Genomic DNA, 24719 nt, shown 5'->3' on the forward strand with positions numbered 1-24719 from the left:
AGCTGGAAAAGAGCAGAGGAGTTGGGGATGAGTTGGGAAAGAACAAGGGAAGAGAAGAAGCAGGTACAAGAGAAAAGGGGGAACAGAAAGCCAGATCCAAAAAGGAGGCTGGACCTGTTTCTTTGTGTTTTTTTCAGACATGTTTGTCTTCACCTTGGATTCTCACTGAGGCGGAAGTGATAGCTTAGTCAGGCTTGAATCCTCCATAGTTCCCAGCGTGGTGGTTCAAAAATGTTTGTGGAATAGGATAAATAGGACAACTGAAGGGGTGTGTGGACGTGAGCTCAGTGGCAGGGGGCATGGAGACACCTCCCAGGCCCCACTGCGTGTCATCTGGTTAGCTCCACTTTTTAAGCAAAGAGGAGAAGGAATAAATGAAAATAGTTTATTCTAGTGCTAGTTTCCATGACGGTGGCTGAAACTCCCTCTCCTTGGGGATTTTTCCCCTCAGTATCCAGCTTCTATTACTGCTACATCAGAGAAGCTGAGTGGCTGACCCGAGGGCACACAGGGGCGGGTGGCAAGCTCAGGACAGACCCTCATGTCTTTCCCCTCTCAGGGCTGGGGCTGTGAGAAGAGGAAGCAGAGCCTCACAGGGTGTTATGCCCCAGAGCAGGCTCAGACTAAATGTAAGATTCAGATGAATTAAGAAAGTATAAAATGTGGGGAAAGTAAAAATAAATTTCAGACTACACACAGTTGAAATGGGATCCTGACACCCGATCCTTAATCTGTTTGCTATGAGGGTGGAGAACAAGACCGTGCTCTGCTCTTCTGGAATCCAGACACACTTTCTATTTATTATTTATAAGTTTAAATATTTAAAGGAATACGAGGAAAGCTGATACAGGCTGGGCTGGGCCTCTTTATAATGTAAATACCTTTCCAGTTGGGAAAAAATTACTTGAAACATGGTGAGTTTGTCTTCTGACAGTATTTCTCAGACTTTTTTTATTGTTAGCAAAGCTCTCTTGGAGTGTAACTAAGAGTTTCTGAGGACTGGTAACTTTAAAGCAAGGGAAGGAAAATTTCAATAAGAACCAAGCTGCCCAACTCCCCCTTTATTTTTAAATGGAACCATCAAGGAATAGCTAACGGAAATATACTTAAGTGGCATTAATTCATCCCTAAGAGGACTCTCCAAGAGTTTTATGGCTACATAAGGGAAAGCCATAAACCGGCAGGAGGAGAAAGCAAAGAAAATAAGTCTGGGGAGTCGTCTTGTGTAAGAAAGTGAGCAGGTGGTCAATAATGTGTCCTTGGCTGGTTTCCACAGCAATGAGACAGAATTCATGGCAAGGATGTGGCCCGTAAACAGGTGATCACAGGGAAAAGACTCATGGAATGCCGCAAAGTGCTCTTGAAGAGTTCACATGACTATAAAATACTAAGACGCTCATCTCTCCTCCTCCTTCTCCCCAACCACCAATTCCATGTTAATACATGACTCCACAACCCGTTACCTGCCTACCTCCGGTCCTGACTTGAACAGGGCAGAACGAAAAACTAGACTGGGCAGGGCCGAGGACACTGAGTTTTTAGACCTGAAAGTGACATTAGGGATCACTTAGGCCAACACACTTGGTTTTACAAACAAGGAGATGGATTCTCGGAGATTACTTTAACAAAGGAGAGAACTTCAGAGATGTTCACTTGAGGTCTAAAGTCCTAAACTGAATATTAAGACTGAGGATTTAGAAAACTGCCCCCATGACCCTGTCATTCAGCTCAGGCCGGTCTACGACCTTCAGAGGAGCCATAGAGAGACTGTCAGCAGCATCCTGCTATGCGTGAAAATTGTCACCAATCTTGATTGTTTTACCTCCAACCAACCCTTCCCTGTTCTTACAAGGTTGTATTTTATTTTTAATCAAAACAGCACTCTTTATTAACTTCTAAGGAAGAATGACTATCATGTAGGATTTCCCATTCTTGTGAGCTGGCAGTGACCCCAGGACACAAGATCAGGAGAGCAAGAATGAAGAGTAGGCAGAGAGAGGAGTAACACCAACTCGTGTTTAGAAATTGTGATGGTCTCTTAGCCTTCTTATTGTGACATGTAGACAAGGGAGGAGGGGACAGGATGAAAATAGGGTGCCATTCATATATTGGCTCTACAAGCATTTGTAAAGCCAACTTTGTACACAGTTATGAACTAGGTACAAAGAGAATTCCCAAAGATGAGGTTCTGATCCTAGTCCTCCTGACACTTGAGAGAGCGCTTATGTGGAGCTTGCCATCCCATAACCAGCTCCTAGACTATATGACCAAGAATTCGTTGTTCAAAATAAAATACAGTTGGGGGCTGGCCCTGTGGCCTAGTGGTTAAGTTCGGCACATTCTGCTTCAGTGGCCCAGGTTCGGTTCCGGGGTGCAGACCTACATCACTCATTGGCAGCCATGCTATGGCAGCAACCCACATACAAAATAGAGGAAGATTGGCATAGACGTTAGCTTTGGGAAAATCTTCCTCAACAAAAAAAATAAAAATGAAATACAGTATAAATTTGCTTCATTTGGGGGGAAATTAACATTTTCTATTTAAATAAATGCTTGTGGCTAAATACGGTTGGGGATATTTTGGGGATTTGGGATTTGAATTTACTACTTCGCACTAACTACAAAAGAAGTGTATAGTGAGTTGAGCCTGTGTTTCTTCGGATACAAAACTCAATATAGTTTTGAATTAAGCGAGGGGCTTTCCTGTGGGGGGACATAAATCTTTCAGATGCAAGTCTTGGAATATTAAACAGTAAATAACTATAGGAATATTATTATTATTAAAGTCCCTGAAAATAGCACAGAAAGGTCAAGCGTCTAAAGAAGTGATTGCAAGCTGATTATTTTTCTGACCTGAAAGTTTACAGCTATTATCACTTGCAAATTTTACTTCCTTCAGCAGTAAAATGCAGCCTAGGTCCTGCAGCTGCTCGCACCAGGCCAGCCTGCTGCTCTCACCTCCCAGAACCTCTCTGGTTCTCTGGATTTCGAAGCCAAAGCCCTTCCCAGTCCCCAGTCGTACCAAGACAGTCGCTGAGTGGCCGGTTCCCGGAGGACAGGGAAGCAGGGTTGCAGCCTCTGAAGGACGGGAACTTGCTGGCGACGAGCAGGTGGGCACCGGCTGCCCCGAGAGGTGTGACGCAGACACAGTACTTGCTATGTGTGTATGAGGAGCCACCTGCACCTGACCCGTCTCTGGAATTTCAGGCAATTTTCGTAAGATGTCTGGAGCAGAGTGACAACAAAAATCATTACCTTTCAAATTCTTCGAAACTGAGACTGCAGTCACGAAAAGAGTCATGGAGTACATGCTCCTGACACCTGAACTCCGGCTGCTTCCACTTCTCCTCCCCCACCCTTCTCCCTCTTCGTTTCAATAATAGCTAAGTGTGCAGGATGCTTCCTCTATCCAGGCACTGTTCTAAGCATTTTAGTTATACTAATTCCCTCAATTCCCTGAACAACCTCACAAGACAGGTAATGTTGTCATCATCCTCAATTATCCTGAGGACATGGAGGCACAGAGAGGTTAAGGAACTTGCCTAAGATCATAGAGCTAGGGAGTGATGAACTCGGGATTTAATTCAGGCAGTTTAACTCAGAGTTGCTGCTCTTAATCCTTATCCCCTACAGCTGCTCTTCAACTATTTCAGCTGCCAGTGTCTTTTAGATAATTTTGATGAAGGGCAAGAAATACCCTCCACCTCCCCCCTTCCTCTGCTGGACAATTCCCATTTATTCTTCACCCTTACTTCTAACACTGCCCCTCAAGGACTTTGTGTCTGACCAATCCTACTTTCTCCCGCCCCATCCAGGTTAAAGTCTATTTTGTCTTTTCTTTCTTTTTTTTTTTAATTTATTTTAATGAGGTCACATTGGTTCATAACATTATATAAATTTTAGATGTACCTCATTATATTTCGACTTCTGTATAGACTATAACATGTTCACCACCAATAGTCTAGTTTTTATTCATCACTATATGTATGTGCCCCTTTACCCCTTTTGCCCTCCCCCTTCTCTCTTCCCCTCTGGTAACCACCAATCTGTTTTCTGTATCTATGTGTTTGTTTGTTTATCTCCACATATGAGTGTAATCATACAGTAATTGTCTTTGACTTATTTCACTTAGCATAACACCCTCAAGGTCCATCTATGTTGTCACAAATGGCATGATTTCGTCTTTTTTATGGCTGAATAGTGTTAGTAGTATTCCATTGTATATATACACTACATCTTCTTTATCCATTCATCCTTTGATGGGCACTTGGGTTGCTTCCATGTCTTGGCATTTGTGACTAATGCTGCAATAAACAGTGGGGTGCAGATATCTTTTCAAATTAGTGTTCTTTGGATAAATAGCTGGATCATATGGTAGTTCTATTTTTAATTTTTTGAGGAATCTCCATACTTTTTCCCATAGTGGCTGCACCAATTTGCATTCCCACCAGCAGTGTATTTTATCTTTATTGAAGCACTTATGCTAGATTAAGATCTAACTTGCAACAGTTGCCTGGAAACTTCTTGAGAGTAGGTCCTTATTTCATATTCACTTATTTTTATATATCTCCAGCCACTAACATAGGAGTGAGCGCCTTAAAATTCAGTATTGCTGTATTTAGTAATTAAATTAATCCACTCACATGGTGGAGAGAAGCAATGCCAGGACTTAGAAATGTAAGCAAACAGAGGCATGGGACTCCCCACCCCGCATTTTAGAAGGAGAGAGATGTTAGAAACCATCTGGTCCAAAAGTACCTAGCAGCCTAAAGGCTGTCCACAGCCCTCTGTCCACAGAGGGATTTTTTTAATCTACCAGACTCTAAACCAGTGTTTAAAAAAGAATTGAGGGGCCAGCCCAGTGGTGGCATAGCGGTTAAGTTCTCACGTTCCGCTTCAGCTGCCTGGTATTCGCCGGTTTGGACCCTGGGCGCGGACCTACTCACGGCTCATCAAGCCATGCTGAGGCAGCGTCCCATATAGAAGAGCCACAACTCTACAACTAGGACATACAACTATGTACTGGGGCTTTGGGGAGAAAAAAGAAACAAGAGGAAGATTGGCAACAGATGTTAGCACAGGGCCAATCTTCCTCAAAAAAAAAAAAAAAGAATTGAGACAAAACTTTTAAATGAAGTTGTTTCACAAAATATCCTAAATGTGGCTTCACTTGAAAAATTGGAAGACCTGCCCAAACCAGGCACACAAGCGCTGGGTCAACACTGCCCCGGGCTGGACAGGGCAAATACTCTGTTCACCACCACCTCTGGCCAGCCAGCTCTACTCACTGCCCATCCCCCTGCCTCCCCTAGGTCCTGCCCCCCCCCATCTAACTCATCCCCTCATCTTATACTTTAGGAAAAGCAGGCTCTGAAAGGATTACAGGGCATCATGACGAGCAGTGACTACACCCCAAGTCTCTCCTCTCGGTTCAGTCTCCCAGTAACACTCTCAGTCTTAAGGAATAACATTTGTGAAGCACGTTTACCAGTGGAATTCCATGTTTGTGTGAATTCTTGTGCCTTGTAGCGAAAGTCTCTTACACACTCGCAGCCTCCTTAACTTATGTATCCCTAAGAATGGCATTTATTACATAATTCTTTGTCCTTTCCTTTCTCCACTTCCATTTTCTCTGAAAAATGATCGGTGAATTAACTGTGAAAACCTTAGGATTTTTCCTCCCAGACAGCATATCCATCTTTCTCTCCCTCCAAGTAAATTCCAGCCCTGAAAGCGATGGAACTTCCGATCCCAAGATGGCTGTGGTTTGGTTGCTCTCCGGCTTTGCTCTGTTCAAAGGGCAGGATGTTACCACCGGCTAATTATCCTGATGGAGCTGTGGTTGTGAGTGGTGGGTTTCAGAGGCCGCCCTCTATAGCTGACGATTTATCACAAGGCAGTGTTTTAGGCTTAGCCCCAGCTGGAGAGCTAGATTTTTTTTTTATTTAAATTCATTTCAGGGAACGGTCCTGTGGCATGATCTCTGCTACTCGTGAACTGTGCAGCAGAGAAAGAACAAATTCACATTTTTACTGACCAAAAAATTGTGGCGATTTTTTTGGTTCTTTTATAATTCATAAATTTCCAGGGCTACATGTTGGAACTTTGGTAGATTGCTGTAGGATTGTTCTGACTGGAGATTAGCTCCGTGTGTGTGGGCGGTAGGGCGGTGAAGGTGGGGGAGCCAATTTTGGAAGAAATTGGTTAATTATTTTTATTTCCAAGTGCTGTTGACTTGATTTAATGTTCTGCCCATGTATGACAGCAACTCTAGGGCTTGACTTTTAATGTCGAGTCATTCAAGGTTATGCGGCTCAAAGTAATCTTAACTAAATAAAATTTCAACAATTGAACCCCCAAATAAGCAGCTCAAAAGTGAAAAAAAATGTCAACATTTGGCTGCCTCATGCCCTCTACCTCTCGCCTACACATATGTACCCACCCAGTAATTTAATTAATAAGTATTTTAGTTCTATGGAAGATGGGAAAGGCCAGGATTTGTTCCTTGGTTCAGGAAATTTTTGTTTGTATCACAGTTTCCTATAAAAATACCAAAATGAACAGTCTCCTGCCATAATAGCCTGCTAATAAAAAGAAAATGCTATCACAGGAAGTTAGCTTGCTCGCTTAATCTTCTGGATATACTGATAAAGTATGAAGTGCCATTCAGAATGGGGCAGACAAAAGACACCTTCCCATGCTGTTCAGCCCTTCCTTACCGCCATCCGAGGAAAGTGGTGGGAGAAACATCCATGGTGGCAAAGGGCTCTTCCTCCTGCTTCCAGGAAGTGCCTGCTGGCCGGGAGCTAAACCCACTGTACTTTATATTTCAAATTTCTCAATTTTCAAAACTTCCATCAGAACTTCTAATGGTAAGAGACACCACAACTCCTTCAAGTTTCACCTGATCTCTCAACCTTCCTTGAGTAAGATGCTGAGCAACAGGGAAACATTGAGAAGACACACCAAGTTACAGAAAAGGCAAGAGCTTCCAATAGAAAAGGCAAGACTTCCTCAGGAAAAGTTGGAGTCCGTAAGCAAGCCACCTCCTCCTCGCTGTCCCTCCCCCCACATCTAGATGCTGCCCTAGGACCCCGACTTCTTAAAGGTCAAGACCTAGGTGAAGGTCATTCAGGAAACAAGTTATGCGCTTCTGTCTTTTTGCCTAACTTGGTTTAACCTTTGTAGTCTCAACGACCTTAGATATTTTGGGAATGAGTATAAGTTTATCATTTTACTTTATTCAATTCATTCACGTTATTTACAAAGGGCTGCTTCAACCACAACTACCAAGTTTTAACTATGCATATGACAAGGACATGGCTGAGTTCTGTTCGGTTGAAATTCATTTGAATCCTGTTGGTCTGAACAAGATTTCAGGATGAGATAAAGTGTTTGTGGTGAACAAATGTTCCATGAAATTTATATTTTATATAATACGTTGTAGTTGTTTGCTCTAAATACATATTTTTACAACGTCCAGTTCAATGGATTACATTAGATGAAACTCCCTCACACATGTCTCTCCCTTGCAAAGGCCTGAACACACCTTTATTTTACATTGTGTTATTTACACAGACCACACCGGGGCAGAGAAGGCAGAAAGATGCTCACGTGAAAGGCAGAGTGCTCATCAGTCCTTCTCGGGTCACACCAGGAAGGAATTCACCTTGCTGCGCATCACCAGGCCCACGGGATGGGGAAGACCTTATTCTTGGGAAGCCCTCATCACCTACTTCACTATGGAGCTGCCTCTAAATTTTAGATCTTCAATTTTTCTTACAAAATGAACCTTGTAGCTCCTAAAAACATGACTAGTCACACCAAATCACTAGCCACCTCTCCTTCCCAAGTTATATACTTTGTCCTCATTTGTCATTGCTATGACAGGAGGCATGCATTCATACTTGCTCAATGACTCTGGGGGCATTTTTGAGCCTACACATTGTAGGAAGTTTTTATCATTTGTAGCCACTTTTTAAAGATTCCTCAGTAAGTTTCAATTTTTATTCAGTCTTTGAATATGGTAAAAAAAAAAGTTATAAATCATTTTTTTGCCCCTAAACTTTGATACTTTGATTCTTATTTAGGTTCTTCCTTTGGTTTCTGGTCAGGTACAGCTTATTTCATCAGAGGAATACTTATGGGGAACTGTTCAAACTCGTCTTGTTCCATCTCCAACTGTAAGAAGGGAGAGTGAAATACTGAAAACTGGAAGTGTGAGATGGATCTAACTTTGTGACATCCAAAAAGCTTGAGTGTGTACATTCGTGAAATCATTTATCTATGAAGTTTGGATATGTTACTCACGTTCACAGCTACCAGAAAATTTTAGAACTAGAGGAGTTCTAAATCTTCTAGCCAATGTCCCTGTTGTACAAATGAGGGAACTGGTGCCCAGTCAGGACTGGTGACTTCTTAGGTCAGAACTAGAATCTAGGTGCTCTGAGCTCTGAGAACAAGGATGTTTTCATATTATGGGAAGAAAAGCAAACAAACAAAAAGATTCCACTTTAGAACTTTCTCTTTTAGGGGTTCTCTCAAGTGTTTTATAAACTATTTGGCAGCTGACATGATTCCAGTTAGAGAAACAAAAGGAGTTAATTGCAGACTTCAAGTATGTGAACTATTATTTTAAGAAAAATATTCTCCAGATGTTTCTCACCTCCTTTGAGAATAGAAAAAAGGAAATGAGCTTAAAGGTCAGCAAGAAAGTTCAGATTAGATATTAGGAAATATAGATCTGGGAAATCTTGCAACTGGTTACTGGGGAATATTGTGAAATCTCCTCCTCTGGAGAACTTTTGGAATGTGGTGGTTGGCCATCCCTCTCAGAGGGGTTATGTGGGTGGCCCATTCTTAGAGCTGGGGATACAACCTCATTGACATCTCAAGTTCGGTAGGTCCCTGGAGGTCATACTCTGCCTGTGGCTAGTAGGTGGAGTTGTTGGCTGCTCTTAATTGTAGCAGAATTCAGGATTCATCAGTGAAGCATATAATTCAAGCTCTGTTTTATATTTTTGTCAGTCCTGTTAGGTGTAAAGGGCAAGATTGACTAAAACTAATGAATGTTTATTGGATGGTCTTGCCCACTGCCTTCATGGGATTGGTTGACCAACATCCAATAGGTTTATTTCTTTGGGCTCCATCTCTGCATATTCACCTTGCCAGTGGCTTTCTGACTTCATGAATACCTTCCAAGCTTGTGTCCCTAATCCAAAGAGCAAAAACTAAGGGATCCAGTCCAGGATCTCTTCAGATATAACAGAGAAATTCTTTATTTCAACTAAAAAGACAGCCTTGGTATTTGGAGGACCAGATGGAGAAAGTGACAGTATGGTTAGATCTGTATCTGGTAAAACAAAGTAGAAAGACTTGTTAGCTAATGTATTGGATGACAGCTCCTAAAAGTAATCAAATAAGAATTTTAAATTTCTAATTTGGGATGTAACAGTCCTGGATTTCAGTAAAATAGTCAATTATATAAATACAGGCTGGGGAGGTATCATTTGAAAGAGTTTAATTGTTAAAAAAAAAAAAAGACCTCGTAAGTGGATATAGGATTAATGATGCAATGTATTTGAAGTATGCTTGTGGTGCTGGCATAAAGTAAGTGCTCAAAAACAAAGCTAGGGGCCGGCCTGATGGCGTAGTGGTTAAGTTCGTGCACTCCACTTCGGCAGCCAGGGATTCGCAGGTTCAGATCCCGGCACGGACCTACGCACCACTTATCAAGCCATGCTGTGGCGGCATCCCATATAAGGTAGAGGAAGATAGGCAGGGATGTTAGCCCAGGGGCAGTCTTCCTCAACAAGAAGAGGAGGATTGGCAATGGATGTTAGCTCAGGGCTAATCTTCCTCACACACACACATACACACACAAAAAACCAAAGCTACTATTATTATAACTTTGCTGTTCATTGCCCCGCCTCCCCCAGCCATCCTCTGGTTCTGGTTTTCTCATCACGGTCACTGATTTTGCCCAGTGCCAATCTGAAACAGCATTGAACCATTCTCCCTCTTACCCCAAAAAAATCCATTCCCACACAAGAGTTAGGTTTTCTGAAGCTTTCTTCAGAGGATTAGGATTTCTTTATCTCTGAGGGGATGAAGGAGAGAATTTACAAGACGTATCCATATAACGTAGAAAGCGCCTCTGACATGAGTTTTTCCTGTCTTGACTGCTCCTCCACTGGAGATCTCCTTCTCTCTGACTCTCCCCAACTCGGCAGTCAACTCTGCTCACACTTCATCTCCTCTCGAATCCCCCAGAAGGCCAAGTTTCTCTACTCTCTATTATTTAAAGTTACTTTTATCTTCCTTTCAAACCCAAGTGCCAGGCCTTCCAAGCACAGAGGCTGTTTCTGCAGTAAATGGGTTTCAAAGAGCATCATCTCAACAAATGTTAACCATCTACCTTCTCACCCGCCCCACCCTCTCCTGCTGTTTTTCTCCATATCATCCAACACATCATATAGTTATGTTTTTATTTTTTGTGTCCCCATCAAAGCATAATTCTCAAAATATTAAAAACACAATTCTCATTCATAAGTGAACAGGTTAAAGTTTTATTTAACATGATGACAAAGCCAATTTGAAATGACGTATTAAAAACCTGGGTTTTTTATTATGTAGAAACAAATGCTGAAATAACGCTAAGTTAGACACAAAACTGGTTAATATTCTAAAGGGCAATAAAACCATAACCTGAGTGGGGTTACTCAACATAGTTTACAAAGTTGTTAATATCTGTAATACTAATCAATTTTGCAACAGTTACATATCCCTAGTTAGATGACCCTAAGGTAGGCTTATTTGCATGACAATAAAAAGGTCATGCGACTATCCATCTTTTGCCTTAGCCAATTCTGGGATCCATTTCTTAATGTCCCCAAACCCATCCCCCACTGAAAGGAAGCTACATTTGCACTGCCATGTATGAATCAAAAAAGGTGGATAATAAAAATACCAACAAGAGTTGTATGACAAGATAACAAGCTGTCTTATGAATCTTTCCATCAATTATTAATATTTAAAGGGGAAATATGAGGGCTTCCTGTCAGCAACTGTTGTGGGCGGGATTCTAAATGGGGAGTGAGGCTAAGTTAGATATTTTCTAAAGCCCCTATCAACGCTAAGAGTTTGATTGTGAGGATCCATCAATAAATATTGAGAAAATCAAAAGAATATCACACAATTTCCTTTTCCTCAGGAGGCTCACAAATCATGTTGAGGTCTAATGGACAAAAACAAGGTTGGTTAGAATCGCACTGAACTTTGTGTTATGTGTTCAGGAGGACTAGGAGAGTAATGATGGTTAAGAAGGTAGAGAGGCCTTTACAGAGGAGGTGGGAATTGATTTAGTCTAGAGCAGTGGTGGGTGTTAGGGGCTGAGTTGTGTTCCCCAAATCTGTATGTTGAAGCCCTAGCCTCCAGGACCTCAGAATGTGACTGTGTTTGGAGACAGGGTCTTTAAAGAGGAAATTAAGTTAAAATGAGGTCAGTAGGGTGAGCCCTAAGCCAATATGATGGTGTCCTTATAAGAAGAGGCGATGAGGACACAGACTCACAGAGGAAAGACCATGTGAGGACACACAAAAAGAAAGCCTTCTACAGGCCAAGGAAAGAAGCCTCAGGAGAAACCCACCCTGCCCAGACCTTGATCTCAGACTTCCGAGAAAATAAATGTCTGTTGTTTAAGCTGCCTCATCTGGGGTACTTTGTTATGGCAGCCCTAGCAAACTCACGCAGTAGAGTTGAAATCTGGAGAGTGATTAAAAAAAAAAAAAAAAAAGAATCCCCCAGGAAAAAAGAACACAATAAATAGAGGTCAAAATGAAGGTAGATATAGATGAGGAATAAAGTTTTGAAACAGGTTCATATTAATGAAAGGTACCTGCAACTATCACTGTAATAAATAAGACTCTTTTTTTCAGTATTGGGTCTTAAGAGAGATGATAAACCCTTCAACTTTCACTTCTCTGTCCAAAGTTTACCTCTTCAGAGATGTCTTCCTCCACCCTTTCCAAAACAGTGTCTTCCACCTCATTCTCCAGCCCTTTATCTGCTTTGTTTTCTTCACAGCACTCAAATCTGGAATTACACAGTTTATTTGTTACTTTTTGGCTGCCTGTCTCCACATACTAGAATGTGAGTTCCATAAGATCCAGGACCTCATCTTTCTAACTCACTGCTCTTCTCCAGGACCCAGAACAGTCCACAGTGATCAGTAGGTGCTCCGTAAACATTTCTGTCTAATGAACAAATTGCCCTAAGAAATGCAATCAGGAGAGAATTTTCTTTGATAGGCACGGAAAAGCCAAGAAGACAATTCTGGTGAATATTGGAGTAGGACTCTGCTTGACTTTCCCTTGCTCCAGTTGTGGTAAATCTGAGACCTTGAGACATTACGAACCCTGTGAAAGGGGCAAGTAGGGGGTGCAGAGGAGGACTGCCCGGGAGCAGATGAGAGCGGTTGCCCAACCACACACAACATGGACACTCACGCACACACACACAGATGTGCTGTGTCAGCCCCGTGTGAAAGGGAAAGTTGTCTACAGGGCAAGAACTGAAGGTTTAAATACTTAAACATTCTCTTGCACAGCAAGCCAAAATCTCATGAGGATGAATGTACAAACAAAATGCTGAGGATCGTCTAAAATACCATCTATCACATTATTCTGTTATATACATTCCAGGTCACTCGGGGACACCTAAGATCTCTGCAGCCCTACCCAGATACAGGGAGCCATTTAGGGCTGTTCAAAATGATGAGGGCTGGCGACTCTGCCTCCAGAATGCACAACTGCCTTGGTTCAGCTGTTCTTTCCTGCCATTTTTAACAAGTACATTTTAGTGGCCATTATTATCTTATTTATGTTAGGTTTGTCATTATTGCCGTTAACCTCACATTTGCTTTGGCTGGTATCCTTCTTTGAACGTCTTTAACATTTCAGTTGGTTTCGATTTGTCTTTTGGTCACACTCCATTAATAATAACTTAAATTTGAATAGTGCTTTTCAGATTACAAAGAACTCATATTATCATTTGTGCCCTTAAACAGCTCTGTGGGAGAGGCAGAGATTATAATTTGTCTTATAGGTAAGGCAACTGAGGTTTACTGAAGATAAGGGACTTGCCTAAGGTCATAGAGATGGGGAATCACAGAGGTACAACTCCACCCCAGGTCTTCTGTTGTCTTCTAAGATGCTTTTCCCATACGACGTGATGCTCACCACTAAGCTGGTCTGGCTGGCAAAGATCCAGTGTCCACACACATTATGATGTTTATGTGCATGTATACTCAAGCACAAATACACACACACACACCGGTTATCAAATAGAAGTCCAAGAAAACATCAAATAAAACTCACAACCATACCATGTTCTGCATCCTCGAAAAAAGAAAAAAGAGGCAAGGAAACCTCCTCCCACCATTTCTTCTCAGCAGTAATTCTGAGGCTCCTTCTTCCCGCCAGGTGTTTGTATAGTGTTTCACAAACCCAGTGTTCTCTTGAGTGATTTGGGGAGGCCCACCACACTCCTATGACCACCAAAAATACCCTTATGGACAAGAGGGAAGTTAGTAAGGATAAGTCAAGTGGTAAATTCTAACCAGGGCCCCTACATAAATATTCAAGTTAAAACTGAACCAAGTGTACTTAAATAAAGAGTCAGCGAAATGGCAGATGGCAGACCAAAGGAGGTGGTTTTCAGGAGAGAAAGGCCAAGCCTAGGAGACGGAAATAATTGTAGTGAAGCAGGATCCCAGGGGCCTTTGGTATTCAACTGGTCGTCTTCCAGGCATTTCTCCTCCTTCCAGTTTTCCAGTGTTTCGTTAGATTGTCCTGGTTTAGAGATTATTAAGTACAACGCAACACATCCACTGAACTGATGGGAGGGTGAAGGGCCAAGCATGCTAGCTTATTAAAGACACCACCACAAGTTTAGGGTTTCATAATTAAACTCATTCATCCCCAAAGGTAGAATTAAGTCCCAGCAGATACATTACCAGCTATTACCATGTGTTTCTGGTATGAATTAACACTTTCGGCTCTCTAGTTACTGCCTTTAGACCTTGAATATTAGAGCCAGATGAGACTCGAGAGAACAATCGAGTCTTATTTTTGACAAATGAAGAAGTTGAAGGGATGTTCAGATACACAAAACTAAGATGAGAAACAAGGTCTGAAGTTCTGGTCTTCTGAGTGAAAAAAGTAAGGGATAAAGGTGTGTGTAGAGCTGTAAATTTGTGTCTTAAAGGGGTATGTATTATACATGCATATTCATAGACTATCTCTGGAAAAATATGGGGGAAAATGGGAAAAGTTGTTGCTCAAAGGGAAGGAATTTTAGATACTAGAGAACAGAAGTGGGAGGGGAATTTGCTTTTTTTTGGATATCCTTGGCTGCTCACTAATAGTTGACCCATCTGTCACTCCTACTAACAGAGCATAAGCCCTGTGAGGGCAGAACCCACTGACTACATTATGTTCATCTTTGTAATACTCCCTGGGCGGTTCTGGCCCTGCGTCTGGTCAGTACTCAATAAATTATCCTTGACTGCTCAAAGCAGATTGGTCTTTTCCCACCCAAAATATATCTGACTATTATTGAGTATAAATCAATATTAATTTTGTGGCTCTTTCCAAATAGTTTATAACAATTAATCATTCTTAGAAGAACAGAAAATAACAGCTGTCTTCTCCTAGTTTATCAGTACCTATATTATGTAGAGGACACTTGAAATAAACAGTTCTTGAGACTATTCTGATTTATGAAATGGAGAAAATTTTATAAATTATTTTGCTGACAGATGTTTCTTCATTTTTTTTCCCCCTAAAGGGGAAAAAGTGATTAGTTAGTATATTTGGAAAAATTGTAAAGCAGTGAATTTTGTGGTGGGTATTCTTATTAAATATTTTCTTAGGTGCTTTTTATTAACCAGTTCTTCTGAAGCCTGTTCATACTCTTGGCATTACTCTCAAATAGGATGTTGCAAAGTCAATGCACATTTTCTAAGACATGGAAAACTACGATCCAGAATTAAGGCAGAAGCAAAGAAAAACTCTCAGAATGGAAATTAAATTATTTATAGACAGAAGTTTATTAAAAGTTTCCAGAATATATTTACATAAAAAATTGTGAGAAACTTGCCTTCCTCTCCCTCTTTCTCTCTCCCCCTTCCATCATCTCCCGTCTCCCATCATCTCCCATCTCTCATCATCTCTCATCTCCATCTCTCCATCTCATGCCGTGTCAGCAGCACTGAGGAGTAAGGAGCTGACTTCAATGTGTACCACACCTGCCCTCTAGCGGGCATTTGCAAACACTGCACTTCCCTGGGCTGTTCAGTCTTCAGCCCGTGGCATTTCCAAACAGCTGTCTTTTCAAGCTGGTTTTTATAAACAGATAAGCCCCATTTATATTTACTCTATTAATGGCTAATTTGCAAAGGGTGTCATCAAAGGGCTTAGAAACAGTTTATTCTTGTGATTAGTTAAACATCTCTATCTTATTTATACAACTAATTTGCTTTGTAAACTCCTTTCTTTCATAATAGTACAAAGATAAACTTTAATGGACTCCAGGTCCAATTAGCCAAATTCTGAACGTATGACTTCATGGTATTTAAATACAAGAAAGAAATGGCATCCCTGTATGTGCATAATTATCATAGTGATTTATTTAAATGACATTTTGGGACTGTCACATGACGTACCTTCTTTCCAATTCAGAAGACTTTGGTTCTTGTTGTTGCTATTGTTTGCTCTTGAACCTTTACATTTATTGTGACCACACCAAGGCAGCCAAAGGGCCTCTGGCAAATGAAAAATCTATGCCCCTGGCATAAAGCCCATATTATTAACTGTTTCCATTTAGAAGAGAATTCTGGCACAAGTCAGAACAAAGCCTGACTTGCCACCAAGTTTGCCTCCTTTTGGAGAATCTAGTCCTTCTGTTAGGATTAAGTTTAGTGCAAATATGTGGCACCCCAAATAACAGTGGTTTAAAGAAGATAAACCTTTATTTCTCTCTCGTGTAAACCAATTCCAAATTTAAGGATTAGTACAGTGCCTCCGAGTTCAACCAGGGCTGAGGCTTCCTCTAGCTTATTGCTTTGTCATCCTCAGTGCACAGCTTTCACTTCACATCCAAGGTGTCTGGTCCCTTCCCAGGCAGTATCCACATTCCAGCCAGCAGAAAGAGGAAGAGGAAGAACATGCCCACTCCCCTTGAGGATCCTTCTTGGAAGTTGCACCCATTACAACTACATCCAGTTGGCCAGAACGTTGTCACATGGCCACACCTGGCTGAGATGTCTTCATTCCAGGCTGCTCTGTTCCAGCTGAAAATCAGGGGTCCCCATACTATGAACAAGGCAGAACTACCATTCTGGGATGGCTGGCAGTCTCTCCCATTGCTTAGAAACCCACCAAGTGCCTTCGTGCCACAGATCCTGCTCCTTTCTGGTTTTTGTTTGTTTGTTTTCTATTGAAGGTCACATCTTCCTTTTCATTGGTCTTCCACTCGTGAAGTTCTAATGATAAAGACTGTGCTTCCTTTTTCCCCCCTTTCTCTAAGTAATCTCCTGTCCATTGGCGTGCAGGTTTTCACCACGTTGGTGCGTTCCTTCCCTCCACAGGTGATGGCTGTGCCACCTGTCCCACTGCCGCTGCTGCGACTGCTGCTTACCGTTTCCCTGGGCTCCGTCAGGCTCACGCGGGCTGGTGCCTACTATGGGATCAAGCCACTGCCACCTCAGATTCCTCCTCAGATCCCACCGCAAATTCCACAGTACCAGCCCCTGGGCCAGCAAGTACCTCACATGCCTTTGGGCAAAGACGGCCTTAACGTGGGCAAGGAGCTGCCCCATGTGCAGTATGGCAAAGAGTACCCACATCTACCCCAATACATGAAGGAAATTCAGCCGGCGCCCAGAATGGGCAAGGATGCAGCATCCAAGAAGGGCAAAGGTAACGTCTTCCTCCCGTGTGGTTCTGAACGGCAGCCTTCCCACATCCCAAACCATGAGGTCGGGGGAAAGCTAAATTGTAGAAACTTCTATTTTAGAATGCATTACTGACGTTCATTAATGCCCACTGTGTTCTAAACTCTATCCTGGAAAAGTTCAAGTCTTAAAGAAAGATAGACAAAATTACCATTTTACGTTGTGCTTTATTATTTAACAGCATCAAATGACACAAAACATAATTTAATAACATAGTTTATTCCTTTATTCATTATTTATTGATTCAAATATTCAGCAACTATTTAATGAGCATCTGTTTTTGTGTCAGGTATGGGCTGGAGGCTGGGGGATAAAGCTATGAAAACAAGGCACCAGTCAGTCTCGTGAACCAGGAGAGCGATGTTGTAAGGAAGGTCCTGCAGCGCTAACAAAAATCATGTGAAAGCATTTTGTGCGCCAGGTGCTAGATAGATGCAGGTGTTTTTAAGACTGGTCTAATGAAGCTACCACACATGGCCGCCAGTAAGTGGACAGGAGACTGAAGGGTAGACTGCACTAGAGATGGATGTGGCAATCTCTCCCACTACTTCCAGGCATATTCATTAGATATTCCACACCTGCAAAGTGCCGACCACTGTGAGAGACGCTTTCTCATCAATCTGGTTGGTCTCTCTGGAGTTCTAGGAAACCTAGCATCTGTAGGAAAGGAACTGCTTCCCAGTCGCAGTGCCCCTTGAAGAAGTGGAGGCTACGCCCACTCCCAGCAGTAACAGGAGGCCCCAGTTCTGGGGTCTGGGGATTTTGCCCTAAGAGGCCTGGATGCCTGGAGGCCAGAAATGAGAGCAACCCAGTCATTTAAGCTCTCTGGACCGACTTTTTTCATCTGTAAAGTAAGATTGTTGAGAGAATCAGTGACGTTGGGTAAGTCAAAGTGCTAAGGAAACACTAAAGCACCATATGAACTTTGAGTTGCTGCAGCTAGTCATTCAACAAACCGTTGAGTAAGAACAGAGTGTGTTCCGGGCGCTGTGCTGACCCAGGGGTTCCTGATGAGTAAGACGTGACCCTGCCCCAGACGCTCCCTTGATACAGTAGCTGCACAATCCACTGCTTGGAAATACCATGCCTTAGGAGTCCTATGATAACATCTCCTAGCGTAGGAGCAGCAGTCCCGATTTTCTTCTCTTTGGGCGCTGGTGTTCCATATAGGGGATTATCTCAGCCACGTGTTTTCCTTCCTTTCTTGGGTGGCCTGACTGGTCCGTGGCACTTCCTATACTCATCTAGATGGGTACCAACGTGCAATCGGGGGATTTGGAAAGAATATGAGTTCTACTTTAGTCCCTCACAGCAGTTCAGTGAAAAGGTACAACAGTTAGGATTCAGATGTGACTACTGGTTAAAATAAGACTTTGGGACCATAAATTTCATTTCTTGCTGTTATCCATCACTCACAGTAGCGTGGGAGATTCAGAGTTGTGTTCCCTGCAAGGCATAGCCTAATCATTATAACAACATGTGCTTTGTATTTTGATAATTCAAAAAAGCATATGCCTTTCACATCTACTATATGATCCTGTAATGTGGGCGTATTGTTCTTGCTGCACAGATAGGCAAGCAGAGACGCTGAGGGCTTACGTGACCCAATCAACATCTAACTTCAAAGCCAGGAAGAGAAGCCGAGCTTCGTGCTCTAATCCCAGCTCAACTCCTTATCCACACTGCTTGTCATCCTGAAATACCTTATTCACTTCTCCTGTTCAAAAACCAAATTTGCAAATGAGAAATAATGTATTGAAGAATTATTATTTGAGGCTTAGGAAATCCTAAGCACATTAAAGAAATTAAGCAAATCTATTTGACTCTAGAGGACAGATGTGGAAGCTGTTATTAAACCATATACAAAATAAAATGCTTCTATTCTTCCCTGAGTACACAGGATAATGACTTTCAGCATCCACATCATAGTGTATTTTAGCACAAGAGGAAGTAGCATTTTGCCATAAATCATTATATTAAAAAATCAAGGACATGGAAAAATACAAATAACATTAAGTAGGAAAAAATAGAAAAAAAATAAAAATAGAGAATGATTCCAACATTGTTTAAAATATACACACACACATATATATACCTAGGACACATGAGATGGAAAACATATAAATGTCATGTGATTATCTCTGCATAGTAGGCTTATAGGCCACTTTGATTTTTCCTTATCCTTCTTTGAATTTTCTAAATTCTCTACAGTGAACATACCATAATATCTTCAACTTTTGTGCTTGCAAAAATGTTTCTTCATTACTTTTTAGCCTTTTTACTTAACCAATGCTGATAAAAGCAGCTGCAGATATCAGCTCTCAAACATTATCTCAGATATGTCAAAGAGATGATCAGCTTGATTGTCCTTTAAGTACTGATAACAAACAGTCCTGGAAGACAAGCACGGTATTCCTAGTCCTTCCCCTCAATAAGTAATAGGCAAATGTGCCAGAACTAAATAATCATTGTCGTGGCTTCCTTGAAGGGAAGGAAAATCAATATTAATCTCTCCGTCTCTCTCTCTCCCTCCCTCCCTCTCTCTCTATCCCCTCTTTCTCAGTAGAAATGCCAGTAGCCAGTTTACGAGGGGAGCAAGGTCCCCGTGGAGAGCCTGGCCCACGAGGACCACCTGGGCCCCCCGGGTTGCCAGGTCATGGGATACCTGGAATCAAAGGAAAACCAGGGCCACAGGGATACCCGGGAGTTGGAAAGCCAGGTATGCCTGGAATGCCAGGAAAGCCCGGGGCCATGGGAATGCCCGGGGCAAAAGGCGAGATTGGACCCAAAGGAGAGATAGGGCCTATGGGGGTCCCAGGGCCACAAGGGCCTCCGGGACCTCACGGACTTCCTGGCATTGGGAAGCCAGGTGGGCCGGGGTTACCAGGGCCACCGGGTGCAAAGGGTGAGCGAGGGCCCAAAGGACCACCAGGACCTCCAGGCCTTCAGGGTCCCAAAGGAGAGAAGGGCTTCGGGATGCCAGGTTTGCCAGGCCTGAAGGGCCCTCCAGGGATGCACGGCCCTCCTGGCCCTGTCGGACTTCCAGGAGTGGGCAAACCCGGAGTGACTGGCTTTCCTGGGCCCCAGGGCCCCCTGGGAAAGCCAGGTCCTCCAGGAGAGCCTGGGCCACAAGGTCCTATTGGGGTCCCCGGGATTCAAGGACCTCCTGGGATACCTGGAATTGGAAAACCAGGCCAGGATGGGATCCCTGGGCAGCCCGGATTTCCAGGTGGCAAAGGGGAGCAGGGACTGCCAGGGCTGCCAGGACCCCCAGGCCTTCCCGGGATTGGGAAACCAGGCTTCCCAGGACCCAAAGGCGAAAGGGGTGTAGGGGGTCTTCCTGGGGTTCTGGGACCGAGAGGGGAGAAAGGACCAGTAGGTCCTCCTGGAGTAGGGGGTCCCCCAGGAGAGCCAGGCCTGCCTGGCATCCCAGGTCCTATGGGCCCTCCAGGTGCCATTGGTTTTCCTGGACCCAAAGGAGAAGGTGGGATTGTAGGGCCACAGGGGCCACCAGGTCCCAAGGGTGAACCAGGGCTTCAAGGCTTCCCAGGAAAGCCAGGTTTCCTGGGCGAAGTGGGGCCCCCTGGCATAAGGGGTTTGCCAGGTCCCATAGGGCCCAAGGGGGAAGCTGGGCTCAAAGGTTTGCCAGGGCTCCCTGGTGCTCCAGGGCTTCTTGGACCAAAGGGAGAACCAGGAATCCCAGGGGTTCAGGGTTTACAGGGCCCCCCCGGGCATCCCAGGGATCACAGGCCCTAGTGGCCCCATTGGACCACCTGGAATTCCAGGCCCCAAGGGGGAACCAGGCCTCCCAGGGCCCCCTGGGTTCCCTGGAGTGGGGAAGCCCGGGGTAGCAGGACTTCATGGCCCCCCAGGAAAGCCCGGTGCCCTCGGTCCTCAAGGCCAGCCTGGCCTTCCTGGGCCCCCCGGCCCTCCAGGACCCCCAGGCGCCCCAGCTGGGATGCCCCCTACACCACCACCCCATGGAGAGTATCTTCCCGACATGGGGGTAGGGATTGATGGTGTGAAGCCCCCCCATGCCTATGGGGCTAAGAAGGGCAAGAACGGAGGGCCAGCCTACGAGATGCCCGCGTTTACCGCTGAGCTGACTGCACCCTTCCCCCCCGTGGGGGCCCCAGTGAAGTTTGACAAACTGCTCTATAACGGCAGACAGAACTACAACCCGCAGACGGGCATCTTCACCTGCGAGGTCCCCGGCGTCTACTACTTTGCATACCACGTTCACTGCAAGGGGGGTAACGTATGGGTTGCCCTGTTCAAGAACAACGAGCCTGTGATGTACACGTACGACGAGTACAAAAAGGGCTTTCTGGACCAGGCGTCGGGGAGCGCGGTGCTGCTGCTCAGGCCCGGGGACCGCGTGTTCCTCCAGCTGCCCTCAGAACAGGCTGCGGGGCTATACGCCGGGCAGTACGTCCACTCCTCCTTTTCAGGATATTTATTATATCCCATGTAAAAAAGAAAAGAGAGAGAGAGAGTTAATAGAAGAAAAGAAAATGACGCACCAAAAAATCCAAATGAAAAACATAATTGCTTCAAAACATTTATATAGTTGGAAAGTTATATTTAAGTGAAAATTTGAACCATCATGTACAAATAAAAACTAAGATGCATGTTGAATGCTCCGCACAGCAGCTTGTCATTGAAAAGGAGGGGATAGATTTATGTATCAAGTACTGACACCCGTTGTACCCACTGGAATCATATTAGCTGTTGTATGTTATAAGCTTCCATGATAACCTGCTTATTCAGATCAGTCAAAATATTTCAGTATGAAATCATAGCTAATGAAAGTCACTCACTCATATTGTTTAAAATATTTATAAATATGGCTTAAAGAGATGTCAATGGTAACAATTACATACCGTATTTACTTGCATAATTTCCTCTGTATTTGTGCAGATATTTTGCCATGGTTTGAGGGGGTGGGGAGTTCTGCAGTGTTAATGCCTCACTGGGAGAGGCCAGGGGACCACGGTAGAGCTTCAGTCCGAGGAATGTTTCTCTCCCCACAGAGGCTGTGTCTTTAGCAACAGGAGTCCTACAAAGAATCGTGTGTCTCGTGTCTCCAGAACGTGTGAACCAGTCAACGCTGTGTATTTATCCAGGGTCTTCTCCATGCTAGCACTGGATGAGACACTTCTGTGGGGCATAGACAGGGCACCACAAGGAGCTCACAAGCCAGCTGGGAGACATGAACAGTAATTAATTCATTTATTCCTCAAGGGTTCTTTTTGTTTGTTTTTTATTCCTGTGATTTTTTTTCTTTTTTCTTCCCTCCATATAATTTCGACTATGGCCCAACTAATATGAACACCTGGAAGTTACAAGAAAAAAAATAATAACCCTCTCCCCCAGTAACTTTCCAGTTTTCTGGAATGTTCATTATCAATAGCAGTTATTGTGTTTACATGCATATAAAAATCCCCCTCCTTTGCCTGCACAAATGACTACAGTGAGGTGTCATCCATGAAGGAGATATCAATAATTTTTAGTAGCTGTTGAGTTTTGAAGAAATTTCCCCGTGTAGTATATATGCAAATGGGTGTGTCGTCTGAGGTTCCAAAATCAATTTCCAAAATCCAAGCCAGCCTTTATTTGTGGGGAGGAATTTCAGAATTACATAGGAAAATAAATTTTTTTGAAAAAATAAATTTCTGAAGTTTGAAATTTAAAAATGGATGTACTACTTCCTGGTGTAGGTACTAAAATTGTAGGAAAAGGACTGTTTCTTTAGAAGCAAACTGTGGAAAAGCTGTCTGGAGTGTCAAGCACGACAGCCTGTGATTTTTATGTCACCCCATATTCAGCACAAGTCAAGAGCCAGTGCAGGTTTAAAAGGAAAAATAAACATTTTCCCAGGTTTTCACTTAGGTACATACCAACTGCTTCAGGCATTCAAATCTGGTCTCAAAACACAGGTAAAGCATTTCCAGTTGGCTATGAGTCTGCTGCTGACGCTACATGCCACTGGGGAAAATCACGTGGGGTTATGGTGGTGGAACCCTGTATACTTTCCTCAAAATTAAGAGTGAGGAGTTGAGGGGATAGGTACAGATGGGAAAATACACAAATAAATACGGTATAAACCCACATGGAAATGTGTCTATGTCAAATCTGAATGATTTTAACCATCAAGAAAATTCTCAACCTAATAACATCTGTCTTTTCCCTTACATGATATACGAGCACCATTTCTTCTCAATTTCTTATATAGAGAAATGAGTTCACTACCACAGGGTTTCTAACTCACTGCTAATTATGACAAACTTTTCCCATCAAAAGATGTCCCACCCAACCTTCATTTTCAATGCAGACAACATTTACACGGCCAAATAGCCTTTTGGTTGGTCTTGAGGATGCTGGTTTTGGGCTGATGACTATGGGGCAACATGGATCCACTGGACTCCTGCTGCTGAATAGTTGCACTGAAATGGCTTGGAAGCAAGTCAGATCAGCTGATTTGTAAAACTGTATTTATCTGTACATGTATGGGCTTTTTATTTCCATCAAGAGAGAAAGTACCTCTTTAGTTAAAACCAAATTTCACTTTTCAAAATACCTTCCAACTTATTTATTGGTTTTGCTCAATTGCCTAAATATATATGTGTGCGTGTGCATGTGGTATGTGTGTGTGTGTGTGTGTGTGTGTGTGTGTGTATTATCAGGCATATGCTTCTAACTTTTAGGTAGGGGAGGAGCAAAATCTATGCCAGATACTGTGTATTCTACAATGGTGCTAATCTCAGAGCTAAATGAATTACTCCATTTAATTTAAAGAAGAGTTTAAGTAATTATCTCTATGTCTGTGTCTCCCTTTCGAGTGCTGCACATCACGTTAACACATCAGTGTAAAAGCAGATGAAACCAGCACGTGTTCTGAAGTCTGGGGACAGCGCCATCATCCCTATTGAATTCAAAACTAACTAGAACTTTTCCATGTGAAATGGACCAAACTGGCATGATTGTTATTTAAGTACAGAGTTTTACTGCAGTATGACACCCCACGAGGGAAAAGAATGTCTGTAGTGGGTGACTGTTCTCAAATATTTTACAGAATATCATGAACGGTGAACAGACTGGTAACTTTTTTGAGTTTCCATGATAGATTTGAGATTTGTCTATAGCAAATCATTTTTGTATTTAAATTTTTGTACTGATTTGAAAAAAAGTCTTATTAAATATCTTTAAAAATATGTTTCTCATCTTGTTCATATCACTCAGCTGAACTGCATAACTTTTTTATCCCCCAATGTGTTAATTAGCTGCAGAGACAGACAGCTAAGCCAGGATGATATTTCTCTTTGACACAAGCAGTCTGGGTTCACTCAGGGCCCCAGGTTCCTTCTATCTTGTTCCTCTCCCACCCTGAAGGTGTTGTCCTCCTCTCTAAGGTCCAGGATAGCTAACCCTCACAGCCATGTTCCAGCCAGGGGGATGGTGAATACATCAGGAAGGGGACAGCATGCTCCCTTCTTAAAGGACTCAACCCACAGTTGCTAGATCACCCCCTCCTGCATCCCACTGCTCTGAGTTTAGTCACACTGCCACAACGAGCTGGAAGGGAGAGTGGGAAATTGAATATCTATTCAGGGTAACCACATGTCCAGCTAGAAATCAGGGGCTCTATTAATATGAAGGGAGAACAGATATTTGGGGACACTTAGCTGCTGCATCTGTCACATCC

General features: G+C 43.2%; 1 protein-coding gene across 1 annotated transcript in view; it reads left to right on the forward strand.

The window, feature by feature from the left end:
• The window catches only part of COL8A1 (collagen type VIII alpha 1 chain), a 135739-nt gene extending 112957 nt beyond the window's left edge, over positions 1 to 22782 (forward strand). Inside the window, 3 exon segments of the mRNA XM_058555673.1 lie at positions 16649 to 16979; positions 19581 to 20737; positions 20739 to 22782. Of these exon segments, the coding sequence (XP_058411656.1) occupies positions 16652 to 16979; positions 19581 to 20737; positions 20739 to 21488 (2235 nt within the window). The 5' untranslated portion in view covers positions 16649 to 16651 and the 3' untranslated portion in view covers positions 21489 to 22782.
• Positions 22783 to 24719: the final 1937 nt, after the last annotated feature.

The sequence above is a fragment of the Diceros bicornis genome, chromosome 15, assembly GCF_020826845.1.
Source record: "Diceros bicornis minor isolate mBicDic1 chromosome 15, mDicBic1.mat.cur, whole genome shotgun sequence".
NCBI classification, from domain to species: Eukaryota; Metazoa; Chordata; class Mammalia; order Perissodactyla; family Rhinocerotidae; genus Diceros; species Diceros bicornis.